An 18,766-nucleotide genomic window follows, 5' to 3' on the forward strand; every position below is an offset into this window, starting at 1 on the left:
TATGAAACATATTAAAATAATAAAATTGAATATAAATTGTATTGTTGTAGGTAATTCTAAGGCCTGGTTTTGAATTAGTATGTATGTAGTTTCAAAGACAGATAGACAGCTTTTTGTTAAGAAAGACCATAGGTCATCAAAATATTTGTAATTATAGCTCTAAAAGTAGAATAAACAAAAATATGCCATTTATTATATGTATATACCGTGAAGTCGCTGTCAACCTGTTGCTGAAGCAAAATACACTACTATAAAACTAGCAGTTGCCTTTGTAACTTTAGCTACTGTTACTTTTATAGTAATGTAGAGTCTCAACATCTGCGTGTCAGCTTGACATCTCCTTTCAGTTCTTACCCACAGCCAGGCCCAGCACTTATAGTCGTATTGGCGAAATTGATGAAATTGGGGAGGTTCTTGTGATTTTGATAAACAAAAAACCAATAAAAAAGTGACAGCCCTAATCGGAGTGAGTGAGCCGTGGCGTGAGCCCTTATCGGTTCTTTTGGAAGGCTTGCGAGCTGGTATGGGTCCAGCATGTAGAGGCCTCTTTAACATACATGACTCTGGTTGAAATGACGTGTATACCTCGTAAGTACTCTCACTATATGTATTTATGAACACCAGGTGCAAGGACTATTGCAGAGAAGATGGGAATTATACTGGGTCTTTGAATGGGATCTAGCTGGACTGGTTGCTGGGTTTGATTGAGACAGCGGGACGCCTGCCAAATAAAATGTCTTTATCATTTGTATTCTAGGTAAAGGGTAACTTGTCCCCCACAAGATGGGCATCCCAAAAGTGGCCCATGTCAAGGAAGCAATACATTATGTAGGTGTGGATGGCTAAAGCGTATCGTGGTGAGGTGTGTACCGATTTCAGCATGTCAGTGAAGCGCCGCGGAGCGTGTTTTCTTGCTTTTACACAAATTGAGCACTTCCAACCTGAAGCTCAGGTTCTTGCACTTTCTTTCCTTGTCAGCCAGTTAAGATAAGCTAACGGTCACGGGGTCTCATTTAGTCCCCACAGAATCATGGTACGTTGTGTCGCCACTTACCATTGAAACGCCACGAAGCTACGCCTACGAGTGTATATACATAAAGGCTTCGGTTATAACATGACAAGTATACATATAATATACATAAATGTTACTGCATGCGACTGTACCTACCTCCATGTCGATTGTCGTTACGTTATTAAGAAATAAGTTATATTGTGTTTAGCTTATTACGTCATGTAAGTACGTCATGTATCATAATTATACTTATTTTTTTTCAACGAAATTCACTATAGCCTATATCAGTTTAAAAGAACGAAATACATACTAAATGCATAGCAATAAAAAAATACTAACCGAAAATATGGTAATCAGTATTCAAGCAAGTATTAATGATTAAGACGACGCGACGTATAGATGGTGACAACATGTTCTCAAGAAACAATACCCTACTATTCAACACAATTTCAGCATAAAATACTTCCGTGCTCACTGTGAAACTTGTTTTACCAATTCCAGTAATTGTCGGTTTCGTGACATATCGTCTGCATGATGCCTTAATATTATACCACTGACCAGCGGTGTTATAACCTAATTAAAATAGATAAGTATGACGAATTAAATCCCCCACACGGGACACGTATCTCATCTAATTCCATATCACATTATTTGTATTGATAATAATCATGATGCACTCTATACACCTTAGCAAACAGTGGAAAGTTTCTTGACCACTTCAACTCTTGTAATCTATAGATTAATGGAATATTTTTATCCACCAACCGTAAAACATATTTAGGTATCAACTGTTTACATTATTCTTTTCAAACGGCAGCCTTGAAACAGAATTAGTAAATAGTTGATTATCTTAAAAACATTTTTTTTTATCTATGAACGGTAATAAACCAGTAACCTATATTTATGTTAATTTCCCTATAATTTTTAATAGCCCTTTGTTTGTGGTCAACGCTGTGGACAGCACGAATGTTCACGACTCCCCAAGATTGTTCCAATGTCTCACAGGAACCTTATATGAAGTTTCGGGTTGCTGTTGCCCTTCGTATAGTGGGCAAGATTTCTGGGCCTCCCACTGCATAATTCCTACATACCTCTCCTTTCCAGCCGGTACCCCCTTCGTGGATTCTATGAAACAGTTGCTGAGAGGCTGCACCGATCTTTGTCTTCATTGTCATCATCATTTCACTTTCTTATTTATTTACTGGGCTGAACTTAACGTTATTAAATGTAATAAATAAAAATGGACACACCTGAAATAATAAAGACGTTGTTTTGCAAGAAGTTTATTGGTACTGTAATTATCGCAACACGTTACAAGTGCCTTGGCCTTCTAGAAATTGTCATATCTAAGAGATTAATACCTAATAGCTCCACATACAATGGGTTACGGTACTTAAGTACAATTCATATCTTCTTTCGACTGAAGAAATTTCACATTAGAATCGTGATACTATTTAATTTCCCAACGATACGTAACCTACTATCTAATTACTTGGCTCTAGTGAACGAGGCTGTAGCAAATGGATTAAGTAACTCAGTTTTAAGATTTATTTTTGGAGGCTGGCACAATAAAAATGTTGAACTTGTCATATGAGTGAGCCATATTTCTTTTAACCTATGTTGAAATTACACTTAAAACCAGTTATACTCATTGACACAATTGCTACGTTGTTTAAGAATTAGTCCCATATAAGAAGATTTGGAAGTCATCACAATCTGTTGCTGTGAAGTTGTTTTTCGAGTAATATTAAGAAACATAAAATTTCACTTCACAAAACTTCTTAACAGTCAGTTTCATAGTAGCCTAGCAGTATTTAGTGTAAAGTTTCGGCAGCCACGGATCTAAGGGGGGGCTAGCCGGGGCCCACGCCCCGGGCGGCGAATTCAGAGGGCGGCAAATTCAAACTCGGCAGACGAATACATAACTCTTCATTAATGCAACTTTGACTACTGAGACGTCCAATACATTCAACACATAAATTATTTTCCACGAGCGCGAAATAATGATGATGATGACAAAGGTAAAAATATAGGTGGGTGGGGGCAGCATTTTCCAAATTTTACCCCGCCTCGAAAAACTTCAAGATCCGGGGGACTGTGTTTCGGGTCATGGCAACATAATAATCAGTCACAAAATTTAAATTAATAGATTAATCGACAGCTACTATATGCATCATTTTACACGAGATCGTTAGATGTTCCGCTATTATCTAAGTACTAACAGTTTGAAGTTCATCATGCAGAATCACACACAATTGGATTAGTCGTAATAAGCTATTATGGAACGTTCGTGTATAGCACTTTATTAAGACGACACGACACTTCCTGAATCGCTATATTGCGGCAGAACAACAAATGCATGATTAACATGCTGAAAAACACAGTTACGTGACCAAATACCTCTCCTGGGATAGGAAAATTACTTCAATGGGAAAGTACAGGAAACCATTAGGATTGTTATATAACCTTAACATTACACTTTATGATTAATTTGCTGTGACTTGCTACTGCTCTCATCTCTAAAGGGTGGAGAATACTCATCGTATAAAGAATGAAACTAATATTTGACTGACGCGACGGTTTTAACTATGATTAGGTACGACAAATCCAAGCCGGATAATTGTTAACTATATTTTTCGTAAGTAAATCCTACAAGAGGTTACTAAATTAAACTGACTATTCTTATGGTTATTTTTGTTAATCTGTTATTGAAGTTAAATCGCAAGGAGTTCAGATAAGCATTTCTTTTGAACTACCAGTGATGATCAAAAGCGCCTGTTTATTTACCTTACGTTCGATTACAGAGATATCGCTGTGTGTGTCTATCCACTAATAATAATATTTACTGATAATCATTTATTTTCATCGAGGGCCGAAAGAATTTACTGTGTGCAGTAAGTTTCCGTCTGCAGTCACTTGAACACGTCTATGTTGATTTTTGTGTATAGCATAAGATCTTATGTTGTAATGCCATTGAACTGCGTATACAGCAAAATATACGACTTTTTCATTTGATATTAGCTAAATACATACAAAAATTGTGTAAATTCTCAATTTTTTACATACCTAATCAGTAATACATATACTTGTATTTTCTAAATGGCAAAAATGTTGATAAGGACTAGAAATGTTGAGTGTAAATACAAAATTTCGATAATTATTCGAGTGGTTTTGTTCCTCGGCATTCCTTTAGTATACTTTTTGTTCAATGGTGGTAATACTTTTTTTGGCGACGCATCACAATATATCAATATTAATGCAGGTAATGCAAAATTGTTAACAGTTCTGGAAACAACACATATTCTTTCAGTACCTACAATAAGTTAATAATGCTTGTTATACAGATGAAGCCAGTAGTTTCTCATCGCGCCGCCTTCTTGGTGTAGTGGACGGAGGAAAAAACTGCACACATCCTGCGATTTTAGAATTTCCTCCTGATGGCTTGACTCGTTATCAACGGCAGCACGTAAGGGTTATAACGTTTCATTAAATTTAAAAAACAAAACAACGGCCAATTTACATTAAAAGCGAAATGCGAATTAAAATTGATGTGTTCCGAACTATTATTTTGGGGATATAATATCAAAGCAGTAAATTAAAGTATTACCTTATATTGATAGATGATACACATACTCAAAGGCACCAATATAGAATGCTTTAAAATTGCATATAAAGTTTCGCTTATAAATATGAACATAACCATTACATTTAACTTCAAATAATAGCTGAAGCTACATAAACTCGCGCAACCGCTTTAAGCTGGTGTCAAGTTTTGAAATTAATTTATTTGCAGGGCTTTGTTTTAATCCACTGCGTGTTAGCAGTTTATTGTTTTTTATTGTTGGGCGGTATCTGTGAACATTACTTCGTGCCAGCCATCGACATCATTTGTAGACGTACGTATACACTATGGCTTACAATTTTATCCGATGTAAGTAGCTTAAGGTTAAAGTGCTGATAAACTATGCCTAATAATACACCTTTAAAATGCATCTGCAATTTTTTGTTTTGTTTTTGCTTAGAACAAAATAAACTCCTATTGTTTCTAGCATGATTACACATATAATAAAATATTCACACATATTTTATGAATAAAAAAATTAAAGTTTGAAGTAATCACGAGTGAGTTATGAAATATATTATGAGAGTTATAAAATATAACTTAAGGAGTTCTTAGATATTATTATTATATTCTACCTATTTATTTTGTATTAATATAAAGAAACTACTTGGAGCATTATTAAAATCTGTCTCTTTGTTTAAACTTTCTCTGGCATAATATCTTAATTTTATTGAAATTATGGTAGGTAATTTTTTTTTGTATTTTATGTTTTGTCTCAGAGCTTGGTCGTCTTTTTATCGCATAGCATGCGTGCATTACATTATTGTGAAAACTGTACTGAATTATATATTATTTTTAGGTCTACATATGGCATCAGATATAGCAGGAGCGACGTTTATGGCGGCAGCTAGCTCCAGTCCAGAACTGTTTATCAACTGCGTGGGTACTTTTGTGACTGAAGGCGATCTGGGTGTTGGAGCTGTTGTCGGCTCGGCTGTGTTCAACGTGCTTGCTGTGCCAGCATGCTGCGCACTGTTCGCTGCGAGAGTAAGTTTAGAATCCATCACGCTTCCGAAAAAGGATATGAAAATATTTGATAGAAAAAAAAATATTTTAACAATAATTATATTATAACCCCTTATAGACTTTGATGAGTACACACACTCACTCCTTTAACCACTTACGGGGTAAGCAGATACGCAATTGGTGCACCCATTTTCCGTCGTGCGTATTCCATCCCATGATGTAATACATGGCAAGCCCATCGACCTGTAATACAACTACGCCTCCAAGGCAGTCAAATCAATCACCACAAGTAAGCCAAGTTAGATCAATTTGGCATTTTTGGGAAGTAATCCTTGTCTATGAATCTAATCCATTAACTTGGACTAGAATAATATATGACTAGAATAATAATATTATGATGAACTTTAAAGGTACGTAAATTCGATCAATAGTACATTTTCATCGTTTAGGTGGAGCTGGACTGGTGGTCAGTTTCCCGAGACTGCCTCATGTACGCTGTGGCCGTGGTGGCGCTTATTTTAACGCTACTCGACGGCAAAATATACTGGCACGAAGCTCTCCTACTCGTTCTCATGTATATACTGTATATATTGGGTAAGTGTTTCTAAAAGTTTTATGCGTCTTTTTTAAATGAAGCATTTTGATCTCCGTGTAACGCATTATGTTGGCATTTCGCGAATAAAAATGTTCCCAGAAACATAATGCAAATTAACCCAGTTTTATTTTGCAGTTTGTGCTATTTTCTTTCCTTTTTCTTTTCTCTAAGATTTTTAAATACGATTAAGTTGGTTTAATTGTATTCTTATAAGAGGCCGTTCAAGTATTACGTAACGCAATTTGAGGGGAAGGAAGGGTCTTGTAAAACTTTACGATGCGTACAGGGACAGGAGGGGGGTTTAGAACAAAGCGGTATGTAACATTGGTTTTTTAATTAAAAAAAATAAGAAACGTATTTTAGTCTTTCCGGTATTTTGCGTAAAATATTAGAAAATTAGAAAAAATGTAAATTTAGAGTTACGCATCTTTTGGAGGGGGTGCGGAGGCGTACTGGAAAACGTTACGGCACGTTACATGGGGTGTGGGGAGCTCAAAAATCTTCATAAATTTCGTTACGTAATACTTGAACGGCCCCTAAGTCTCATTGGTCACTTGACCACTGGTACCTCCATTATCTTTAAACAAAACCTACAGCGATGCTTTTTTATTTATTTCTGCAACGCTCTAATATCAGACACAATTTAGTTACATCCATGTATACTCAAGATATTTATTTCTTTTTAATATATATTTTTTTAAATAAATAAATGCAAAAATATTTTTTCAGCTATGGTTTTCAACGGCCGTCTAGGATCTTTTGCGAAACATGGCTGTTGTTTTACATTCAAGAAATCTAAAACTTACACAGAAGTTACACCGCTTTTGGTTAAAGGTACGCGCAAACTTGTCTCTCCTTGAGATTAAATTGGAAATAAATTTAGCGGCCAGAATCCTACACTCGTTCAAATCCAGCCTCTAATTCAAACATAAGTTTGCCTCCTTTATCTTAAATTACAACTTACACCAAAAAATTATAACACTGCGAGCCCAATTTAGCGGAAATATTGTGTGACAAATCGTAATTATCAATTTAAGGGTAAAACTGTCATTATTTACAATCACTATAATCCGATATAATATGTATAAATCCTATAGTTAATTGTTTTATATTCTTTCCTGAATTGTAATTTACGTTATAGAAAAACTTGGACCTCTAGATGCATCTCAACGTATGACTCGTCCCGTTCAACAAAGTGATTTAGAACAAGGAATAGAAATGACGAGACGACACGGCTCTACAAGTTCAGGTACTGTAAAAATTATCTTTTAATTGTGAATGCGATCATTGGAATGAGTAATTAATTAAATTGTTTTCATATGACATAGATTTTAATACTATATTAATATTATAAAGAGGAAAATTTGTGTTTGTATATTTGTAGAGGCTTATCTCTGGAACTACTCAAGCGATTTTGAAAATTATTGTACTAATAGGAAACTGTACGTATTACTCCTGAGTGCGATAGAATGAATGCTATAGACTACTTTTTATCCCGGGGAAACATTTAGCCCGTTTAACCTTTTTCACACAGGCGAAACCGCGAGCAAAATCTTGTAAGACATATAACTAACTATAATAAGAGAGATGCCTCGTTTTTGTTACAGATTCAAGCACGACATCTGTTTGGTCATTTCCTGGAGAAAAAACATCGATGTGGATGAAAATTTACTGGTTTTTAACTTGGCCTATATCTTTCCTCCTGTGGCTTACTATTCCAGACTGTCGAAAGCGACAGGCTCTGTACCCCTTAACCTTTATAATGTGTATCGCTTGGATAGGAAGCGTGTCGTATGTCGTCGCATGGATTATTACTATTTTGGGTAATTTATAGTTTTGTTCCTAATCTAATTTTATCGCGTAATTAATTAATTATAAAAGCTTCTAACGATGTAACGTTTCATGCGGCTTGTGTGACGGTCTAAGTATAAGAAGCTGACTTAGGTACCTCTATACAAATAATTAAAACTACCAGTGACAGCCTTAACCAGCACAAGGCCCCAGGCGCGAGAAAATCAAATCAGGTCCTCAGCTAAGGCAACGCGTTAGGGCCCTGTTGTAAGCGCAAGGGCCCGGGAGGTTGCCCGTTTCACCCCATTACTAAATATATCTAAGCCTAATAACGAAAACTGACTTTCAGGTGACACACTCGACTTGCCCGACAGTATTACGGGCCTAACCATCCTTGCAGCCGGTACGAGCCTACCTGAAGCAGTTTCTAGCGTGCTAGTTACCAGGCAAGGTAACTATCGTAATCTTAAATCGTTATTATATAAACGAATAGTCCATGTTCTAATTCGGTATCCTTTCCCAGGATGTGGTACAATGGGTATAAGCAACTCAATCGGATCTAACACTTTCGACATCCTGCTGTGTCTGGGCCTGCCGTGGCTGATAAAGTCCTTGGTGTATCCAGGCACTCCTGACAACCACTGGGTATTTTAAATTTAAAAAATAGAGGTTCAAAGTAAATATCGTATAATAATTCACTTCGCAAATTATTTAAAACTGATCATTTTTTCCAGGTGACAATAAATTCAAGCGGCCTGCCTTACAGCGCCATCTCTCTTTTGTCCACGCTTTTCGCGTTGTACGGCTGCTTGACATTGAACAAGTTTCAATTAGACTGGAAAATTGGTGTCACTTGCGCCGTAATTTACTTTGGATATCTCGTACTTGCAGCGCTGATCGAACTCAATGTGTTCTTCATGGTCAACTTACCTATTTGTCCACATTAGTTGAACGACATCTGACTGCGAATATTTAATCAAAAGTCAATTAAATATTGTAATATGATGACACTTTTGCAGTACCTGCATCGTCTTGAACGTATCATCTCCATATCCGAGACATATGAATATTGAAGAATACGAATATTATAAAATAAAGATTCAGACATATGTAAAAGTATATTAGAATAATTATATATTATGTTTACGGTGCGAATAAATAAAGGAGGACATGGAGGTTCGTCGAAATCTATGAACAATGGATGTAAAATTATGAGTGTCCTGTACAGTGTACTGATCTGATAATATTTTTTTTTTTACATTAGATACCAGTAAAAAAATTTACTAAGGAATATCTCCTATATATATATATATATATATATATATATATATATATATATATATATTAATGTACTAGGTAGCTATACATATAACTATATTAACTGTATGACTGTATACTTTTGAATGTTTTGGAATATTTTATTAGTTTTGCCTACAGCACAAATCACGGGTAACAAATCAAAAATAAACTGTGCTTATGAAATACATACCTACTTAATTTCTGAAGATATCTCATATTTAATTGTAGGCGGATGTTTAAATTGTCTTATAATATTTGTCATGAAAATAACATCAATATTAGAACTGATTTTATAAGAAATATGTGAATATAAGGTTTATTTTACATATCTTATACATTCATTTTATAGATTTTACGAAAAATAAGCTTATTGAATGTAAATTTCAATAATTAATGAAATTATTATATATAATTAACGGTTTCTAAAGTTTCACTATTTTTTTAAGGTTAGTTCTTATTAATTTATACCGTTCGATAACAAAAGACAATTTTGTTCCATAGAAGTTTTTAATAAATCAAATCCAAGGCAATTTGTAATATATGCTTAAATAACAATTTGAAACAATATTTATGAAATATATCAAGATTATATTTATTTAATAAAGTCGAAGTTAATCATCGCAACAAGTATCAATATCGCACTCGTCCATTTAAACTGAAAGTCATTTATTAAAACTGTCTTACAACAAGATATTATGACCATGCAGACATGCAATTTACGAGTTTTACCATTATACGCTACATCAATAATTATGTATACAAATGAAATGCATCATTCTAAATAAATTACAACTATTATAATCAGTTAATAAAACTAATAACGAAATGGAGAAAATATTATAATGTTCTTGAATAATTATCAACATGCATTTGTAAGTATTTTTACCGTTGAACAGAATGGTAAGTATGATTTTTTTTTTTAAATATGGATATATAGTATGGGGTACTCCGACTATATATTCGTCTAGGGGCGAAACTATCTATCCAATCCAATTACGGGCGTTCCAAAGGAAAGCTTTGATAGCCTTATAGGTAAATATGGGATTATTGTCACTTGTGGCTTTGTCACCTTTGATTATAATATCTGAAATTGCGAAAGACGAATATACCCCCATGGACGTAATAGGGCCCCCTAACTAAAAAATAATATTATTTTTGATAAAAAAAAACATCTGTGTAATTAAATCTCACGTATATCATGTTAGACATCCTCGTGGTAAGTTTTTTTTCCCTAGAACTCAACAGAAGACGTTGGGAGATAACTGCAGACCAGTGGTACTCGGGCACCAGTCCATGGCCGCAGTTAATTTTAATCAGGCTTAGTACTCGTTAAGTTTAATATAAATATTAATTTATAAGAATACTATTTTAATTGTTACAAAAAATTAATATCTACGTTTATTTGGCGAAGTTTTTCTAATAAAAAAAAAGATTAAGTTACATTATATACACGTTTTTATTATTAATGTTCAGTCGTATCTGCTATAATTAACCCTTATTTAACCTTTCATCTAACATGATGATGAACATATTCAAGGAAAGTGAAATTGTCTATGACTCGCAAAACTCAGACATAAAACATCAACTTTCTCTATAAGAGTAGAGCAATTAACGACGTAGGCGTGTGTCATAATGCGCCGCGATACTTCATTGTTCTGTGGATTAGTTTTTTTTCTATGGATTTCATTTAGCAGTAGCTTAGTTTCTTTAGCTTTGACTTGGTTACAAACATAGTGAACGGACTAAGCTATGGGTGCCGTAATTTTTTTTTTTTTCTTAATATGCCGTAAAACAAATCCATCGACGCCAATTTTCACATAACATGTCCCATAGAATTCAAAAATATATATTGATTGTCCGTCCGTTCACGAAACAATCCCAGAACTCCAATGGTCACACATCAAGTAATGCTACTGCTCCCATGAAAACGATGTCTTGAAACTCATTTACAAGTGTTAATACGAATTACAGCGCAATAATATAAACGCAACTTAATTCTGTTTCACTTTAGCCTAACATTATGATCAGCAACGTAACAAGATAGCAAAAATCACATTACGAGAATTCAACCATAATGAGCATAACACAAAGCACATTGAAATCAAATTACATCGTCATAATACATAAAACGTTCAACTTTTCCATTCCGACGCGTAAAAGTTGTAAAAAACAACACAATACATAACAGTAGTGTGTAATTAGACACCACACGCGAGCGAAGACAACGTTGCACGAGTTTACAACGAGACAAAATCAAATACGAACGCATGTTGATATGCGTCCAGATAATAACAAACGTAAACCACTCGGCTTTCATGCAATACGATATTACTTGTATACTAATAGTTGCGCACGACTGCGTCATTAGACATTTTGGAAAGAAGTATGTTAGGACTTAGATTTAAAAGAAGGGAACTATTCATTTAAGAGGATAGTTGAACCTAGGGAATCTATTTAGTATTCACATATATGATTCAAGAACAATAAAGGAATAGGATAGATACACGCTCCAGGTAGTTTATTAGATCCCCTTAGAGTTTAGATCGCGAATCAACCGCGCACGCGCATCTGCACGTGAAATGATTATCCAGGGGTGACAGACTCGTACCGAGAGAAGACGCACTCCTAACATCATATAAAGATTTCGCTTTCATGCTCATACATATATAATTACTATACAATTAATAAAATGATCTTAGAATAAGCAACCGCCCTTGCCTATTTATATATTAAATAACTAAAATTAACAGTATTATTGTCAAATTATATACTTACATTTTAGGTTTTTTACACTACCAGTCTCTGCCAAAGTATATTATTAGTGTTATTTTTTTCAGAATGAGTTCAGAAACCTAATTTACTAATTCACCAATATACAATTTTGAGATTTCGAAGGAGGGCGAGCTTCGCTATTTGATACCTTTTTATTGTTGTTGTTTCCAATCTTTCGCAGCTATACGTTCGACGAATCATATATAACATATAAAAACTAATTAAATAAGAAATGCATTATAATTATCTTGGTATAATGGAATTTAATAGTCTCTCCCATAGAGACGGTTGCTTTGTAGTTGTTGAGTACATGGGCATCGTGGACATGCACACTCTAAATGGTTTACGCGAAGTCGATGGCATCACGAACGGGTATGAGTGCTTCACAGGAGATATTGTAGTCCCAACTAAGTTTATAACGGGTTTCGAATAATCCACTGGCAGACTTTTGACTACGTGTCGCTGACTTGCACCGCCGAGCAATATTATAGGGATCGAACTCGTTTTTGATGGTTTGGTTAACATAGGTTTCAAAGTTGTAGAAGTTTCTATAATTTCATGAAAAATAGAATCTTCATAATCTTTGCTATCTTCGCCTATTGTAGGGATAAAAACAACTTGCTTGAGCCCGTTGATGTCCTGCACCAATTTTGCGTGTTCTTTTACAATGTCGTCCGTCCTCGTCAACAAATCGAATCTGCGTCTCGGCACATCCTTTATGTTCAGATTTATGGGAAATATAGTAGATGGCAGTAAGTTCTCCATCACGCCTATTTTCTGCGACCATGCTAGAAATATAAAACAGTTATAAAATTATAGGTTGTTACAGGACAATGACAGGTAATTAATAGCACTGAAAGTAAATATTACCTTCGTTATAAACTCTGCCTATTCTAGGAGTGTTCAATCTCAAGTATTCGAAGCAGTTCATCTGAAACAGAAGATATTATCGCTAAGCTATGGTATGTAAGTAAAAACTACATAATTCGTATATCGTGAGACACTCGAAGTTCATCAACTCGCGTAAACAATGCATTTTCGCTACATATTAGTTTCAAATACGCTTCGGCGTATGTCAGTCAAATACATTATACATAAAACTGTGTAGAGTATCAATTAGAAAACAAATGTTAACTTTAATTAGCAGATAGTATTTAGTAGAAGCTATATAGACATCCATTCCGGAAATCCTAACACCCACTCGAGACAGTAACGGCTCATGAAAAATAACAATTAACAGTAAACTTTGTACTGTATAACTTTTACTACGGAAATACGTGTTGTCTGCGAACACGAACAAATAAACTGTTTCGTTTATATGGATACCACTAATTAAATGACAAAAATATTTATATGTACTGAACGTTTGAAGGTAATGGATGACTATTAGACATGAAATCAAAATAATGTTTAATTCAGTAAATATGCGAGTAACGCATGACTGAAATTGCCGTTGCAAATAACTGAATTTATTTCTCCTATGTTAAACAATGCGGAGATGTTTCCTTACAAAAAAATATTAATTTACAGGTGGAGTCTGCCTACTGTCTTCTTCCCTAAATATTTGTTTTACTAAATGTTTAAAATAGTATTTACGACAGACTATTCAATAGAATTATTAGGACCTATAGACATACTATTCAAGTAGGAAATTCCTTAACTGGGATCTTATAAATTCTGCACTACGAACTAAGCCAACCGTGACCATGTATGTTATACTACACATCATTATTGTTTAGACGGAATTAAGCCATAGATTGCTACAAGTTACGGAAATACATTAGCATACAATAAACATTACACGCCTTATCTATATTATGTAGATACTTATTTATAATTTTCTGGTACAGGGATGGTAATTTTAGGTCATGATACACATAATTCGTGACTCATCGCATTGTAAAAGCAATAATAATATTATTAGGACTTCGGCAGTTATTTCTTATTAGACCTAAGCTTGCAAAATCCTTTTGGAATTACAGAATCAATCTAGGTGGTAGGTCGTGAGAATGGGATTCAGGGTAAACCTTATAAGATATTTTGTCGCTGCCAGCGCGGCGTCCAGTAGTAAGCAGTAATTGCTTTCAGGTTTGAACATTAAAGTGTAATTACCTGGCAATAGGATATTGAACATTGCTTCGGGATGATTAGTTAATTCCGTGCCATGCAGAACTGAGTAATTTATAATTTTGGACGATACTGCTACTTATGATACTCATAAAGTTGTATATAAAAATAGTTTTAGCAAAATTTTAATGACTAGCAACACGTTGCATATGGAATAAACTATCTTATTTATGCCCTGTATCCATTTATGACGCAGCCAAAATTCATAATTGACTTATAAAATGGAGAAGACAGTCATTACCTATATATAATTGAATTATTTAAAAGAAACTGGTAAGAAAAATAAACATATTTGATGGAACTTAAGCTCAAAATTTTCAGCAAATAACATGAAACCAACAACAACAACATCAAAAGTTTAGGTCAGCTTTCCGCAGACATTAGCACTAACTCAGTCGATCAGGTCCATTCGTGGCACTCATTACATTGTATTCAAATATATATATTAATAGCTTATGCTCGCGGCTTTCCGGGATTAATTTTTTTCCGACTTACTTGATATGTATCGTTATATTATGACAAAATTACAGAATATCATTATAAGTTGTAGCCTATGTGTTATTTTGATGTATAACCAACATTATTGTAAAGTTTTATCCAAATTTGTTCAATGTTTTTTTCGTAAAAGAGGAACAAACATACATACATCCATCCTTACAAAATTTCACATTTGTAATATTAGTAGGATATTCACGAATAATATTTTCTCAATTATAATATATTTTTATATTATGTACACGACAATAAAACCTTGTAGATTCTAAATTCATATGAGCAAGCGGTGGCTCTACCACTTCATCGATTTAATTTAGTTGCAAATGTGCGGAAAATTATTGATGGCATTATAAATGAAATAAAAATTACGTACCGGTGATAATTCTTACGGATTTATAACAAGACAATAAAAAATATTACAAAAGTTAAAAATATAAAATGAAAAATAGAAAATGATTATTTCGATAAAATTCCTTTGTTTTAGACGAGATCATAATGTAGCTAATCGTGTATTATCTGCTAACACGCCTGTTAATTTGATGTATTATGCAATATACATACCATTTATCATTTATCTTAAAAAAAGTTATAGATGCATACAGTGGCGAAGGGTGAAAATTTTCAAAAGGGAGCCCGAAGAAATATTTTTTCTGCAGATGTAATACACATTTCACGATAAAAATAAAGTCAGTGCAATATCATAATACTTAATAATTTCCTTCTAACATAAACATTAATTGTAAACTCTAAATTTAAAAAATAATCACATATTTTGAACATAGGTACCTAAAAGAGTCTAACAAAAATTAATAACGCACACTATATACAAACACTAATTATACATTCTAAATTATTAAAATCGCGCCTTTGACTCAACATGAAGCCGCAAATTCTCGGGTTACCCTGAAGTACACATACACGCACGCACACATGTATTTTTACGTCACTTCCAAAAGATTAGACAAAGACACGGCGCTGCGTGTGAAAGAGACAAGAATATCGCGAGGGAAGCTATGCGCGGCCGGGTTCACTTCGAACACTATGAGGCGCGAGCACTGCGCGCGAGTTACGATTTAACGAATTGATACTATGTACCGTTATTATTGAAGTATTGATTTAATTGAATAAGTATAAGATGACTTGTTTGAGTATACTATTATTGTTCTAATTATAGGATGTTTTTATTTTATTAATTTTAATTCATTTACAAAAGGTAACCCGGTAGGAATCGGCTTGTATGGACGCTTCGCCACTGGATGCATAAGTACTAAGTCAAAATAGCAATTTTAATAATTACTTATAAAAGAAACACATAGTGAGGCCCTTTTTACCTTAACTATCGAAAATGTAATTTAACACCTCGAACAGGTAGAGTATTTTTTTAATTTCGCCACAGAAGCACCTAATCAACTGAGGAATTAATGTTCCTTGGCAGCAATTCTAGGAAGGAGTGCCGTGCGATTGACGCGATTATCCCCACTAAAAAATTGCAACGAACAAAACCTTGATCTTGTTAAACGCAGTCGTTTAGCCCCGAAGGTATGATTCGCAAATCGTAAAGTCACTATGTAAGTAAGACAATTGAGTTGGCGCCTCGGCAATGTTCTTAATCCTGAAGTAAAACTGTGCTCTGGATTCAACAGGTTCCATATTATTTTATTAGGTACTATCTTATCACTGGTAACAATAAATATATACGTTCGTATTACAGATAGTGACGGAAGATTGCCAAAGTGCCTTACTTTAGACGCAATATAATTTTAGTTTTCACTTAGCTTATAATTTCTAGACCTTGCAGCGTGTAATATGGCAATATTTCATTTTATTTGTCAATTGTAATTAGAGTCGTAAATTAGCACGTTATCAATGCACCAATATAAAACTCGTTAACACGCACGCACAGCATTTTTTACGTATTCCATCGATATTTGGAAGATACCCGACTTCCTTGATAGATATGTGAAATTTATATTACAATGGCCTGCGACAAAAAAATACCACAAACAACGGATTATATATCTCCAGTTATATAGAATGGAATATCAAATGTAAAATAATATTTAATAATAAGCATATATATAATTTTAAAGAGCTTACGCACGTTAAAACACTTGCATATACATGTTATTAAACATAAAAAAAAATCACAGTACGTACCTCAGGAGTCGGTGCATATTGTTGTTTCTGCGTGAAGAAGCCAAAGTCGAGCGTGGCGCTGACCTGAGCGGACCACACGAGCCACAGTACCATCCACAGCCACATCTTCGTACAATTAGAACTAGCGCGAACATTCTCTCTGCCACAATACCACCACTACGCATCATGCAGTTTAACGTCATATATACAAACAAAACAATGCTAATTACCTACTTACGTTACGAGCCAGTAGCATATTATGTATATTTTACCTGCCTAGGCATTTGTTCCAAAAATATATTCTTTCTATTTGAAAATTATCATTACTTAGGTACTTCTAATCAACAAGCGTGCCGTGAAGCGACGATAGCCGTTAGGAGTGTAATGGACCGTCGATACGAATGTCCGCAGGTTGAAAACCCAAGGGCACTTACCTCCGACTTTTCTAAAAAAATGTGTGTGTATTCTTTATGAATTATCGCTTGCTTTAAAAAGGTCAAGGAAAACATTGTGAGAAACCCTGCAACCTAAAAAAATCCACACTAGGGAACGTAGTGGATTTAGACCTAATCCCTCTCAGTAGAAGAGGAGGCCCGCGCTAGCAGCAGCAGTGGGTCAGTATATAATACAGGACTCATATTATATTATTAACTAGCGTGCCACTAGATAATTTTAAATCTTAATATCAAGGTAACTTTGAAATATAATGTAGAAGCATTTAAAACTAAATAATCTAGCATATTGTAAGTTAACTTCAACTTACAACTATAGAATATTATCTACAATTCTTGAAATCAATTCAAACGTATCACAACATTCAGTATATAAAAGATTGGTTCTTCATGCCGGATAACAATTTGGTACCGTTGTAATGAGTGATAAACTAGTCATTCTTTTTTATAATTTTTGGCTATATTAGGGTTTTGTCTTTTCGTTGGAGAAGATCTCTCGCTGCCGGCCGTGGTCGCTTCCTTAGTCAGCAGCCGGGAAGCCTGGCGTGCGGTGGCCCACTTCTGCAAGTTGGTCCTCTTGCAGAAGGAGAGTGCCAAGAGGGATCGGGAGAGGGAGGATCCATCGCGCCGCCAGAGAAGACGTAGGTGGTGCCGGGTGGATGACTGCCCTGCGTCTCCCGCTCTGTGGAATGGGCGCGTTTGGAGAATTCCGCCACGGTATCCTGCGTCTGTCGTATAAGGCGATTATTAGTAGCTACTATGGGAGCCGTCGGTGGTCAGCGGGAATCTGTTTGACCATCATTGTGAACTAGGCTGTTTTCTCTCTGCGTGTGTAGTCGGTACGTGTCCGACGTACGCAAAGATGCGTTGGCAACATTGCTTTAAACTGTGAGGCGCGGGCCACACAAAAATATATGGGGCGCAGACTGGACACGGAGGGGGCGCCCTCGTAATTTTTAACACATATAGAAAAGACAAGGCATGGACGTGATGCAAGTGCCGCGAGAGATGACGGTTTTCAGCTGTCCGATTTTGATACGATAATATGTCATCTTCCGAAGATGAAGATGTGTTAGCACTAGTCTATCTCGATAGTATAATACGCTAGTCTATTATAATTATATAGAACTGGATGATTTTCAATTAAACTACAAAATTAAACGTTGACTACATAGTTGTCCCGCATTTTAACTTAATATACAATGATTTTCCTTCTCTAAACACATCGCAATTACTCAAGGACGCAGGTAGTTTTGTGTGACAGCGACGCGCGAATGTCGGCACTCGGGTCCTACTCCGCCCGCACCCCCGTCCATCATCGCTCGCCACGGTGCACCGTCCTTTCTGTACAATAGGGCGCGCGTCGTGTCCGTGTCATATCCATTGTCCCCGCCCTAACTTTTCTGTATGTCTCTATACCTACATTTTGTATGGAAAGGACGCGGAAAAGACATATATCCGCGCCCCTTCCGCTTCTTACGTCTTTTCTGTCTATCCAG

The 18,766-nt window shown here is 35.2% G+C and overlaps 2 protein-coding genes across 3 annotated transcripts; one reads left to right on the top strand and one right to left on the bottom strand.

Annotated features, from left to right (window-relative positions):
- Positions 1-3,887: 3,887 nt before the first annotated feature.
- On the top strand, positions 3,888-9,915 carry LOC115444926 (sodium/potassium/calcium exchanger 4). The gene is made up of 11 exons (XM_030170923.2): positions 3,888-4,274; positions 4,357-4,478; positions 4,806-4,908; positions 5,434-5,621; positions 6,050-6,194; positions 6,925-7,029; positions 7,337-7,444; positions 7,803-8,018; positions 8,336-8,437; positions 8,510-8,631; positions 8,721-9,915. Exons 1-11 carry the CDS (start codon positions 4,112-4,114, stop codon positions 8,931-8,933), a joined length of 1,587 nt encoding a protein of 528 aa, XP_030026783.1. The 5' UTR covers positions 3,888-4,111; the 3' UTR covers positions 8,934-9,915.
- A 1,076-nt stretch (positions 9,916-10,991) lies between these two features.
- Positions 10,992-17,052, bottom strand: LOC115444923. 2 transcript variants are annotated; one of them, XM_030170917.2, is made up of 3 exons: positions 16,837-17,052; positions 12,928-12,988; positions 10,992-12,845 (listed from the first exon to the last, which is right to left on the bottom strand). In XM_030170917.2, the coding sequence occupies exons 1-3, from the start codon at positions 16,939-16,941 to the stop codon at positions 12,301-12,303; spliced, it is 711 nt and encodes a 236-aa protein (XP_030026777.2). In that variant the 5' UTR covers positions 16,942-17,052; the 3' UTR covers positions 10,992-12,300. The 2 variants fall into 2 exon arrangements, with proteins under 2 accessions (XP_030026777.2, XP_037299896.1); XM_037443999.1 differs by lacking the exon at positions 16,837-17,052 and adding an exon at positions 15,241-15,268.
- Between the last annotated feature and the right edge of the window lie 1,714 nt (positions 17,053-18,766).

Source organism: Manduca sexta, chromosome 27, assembly GCF_014839805.1.
Source record: "Manduca sexta isolate Smith_Timp_Sample1 chromosome 27, JHU_Msex_v1.0, whole genome shotgun sequence".
Taxonomy (NCBI): domain Eukaryota; kingdom Metazoa; phylum Arthropoda; class Insecta; order Lepidoptera; family Sphingidae; genus Manduca; species Manduca sexta.

Bases quoted from the DNA above. Each gene is read 5' to 3' on its own strand.
- LOC115444926 (XM_030170923.2), top strand. From the start codon at position 4,112: ATGGCAAAAATGTTGATAAGGACTAGAAATGTTGAGTGTAAATACAAA. The intron at 6,195-6,924 runs GTAAGTGTTTCT...ATATTTTTTCAG, and splicing joins GTATATACTGTATATATTGG to CTATGGTTTTCAACGGCCGT. The intron at 7,445-7,802 runs GTACTGTAAAAA...TTTTTGTTACAG, and splicing joins ACACGGCTCTACAAGTTCAG to ATTCAAGCACGACATCTGTT.
- LOC115444923 (XM_030170917.2), bottom strand. From the start codon at position 16,941: ATGTGGCTGTGGATGGTACTGTGGCTCGTGTGGTCCGCTCAGGTCAGC. The intron at 12,989-16,836 runs GTACGTACTGTG...CTTCTGTTTCAG, and splicing joins AATATGCACCGACTCCTGAG to ATGAACTGCTTCGAATACTT. The intron at 12,846-12,927 runs GTAATATTTACT...TTATATTTCTAG, and splicing joins AGGCAGAGTTTATAACGAAG to CATGGTCGCAGAAAATAGGC.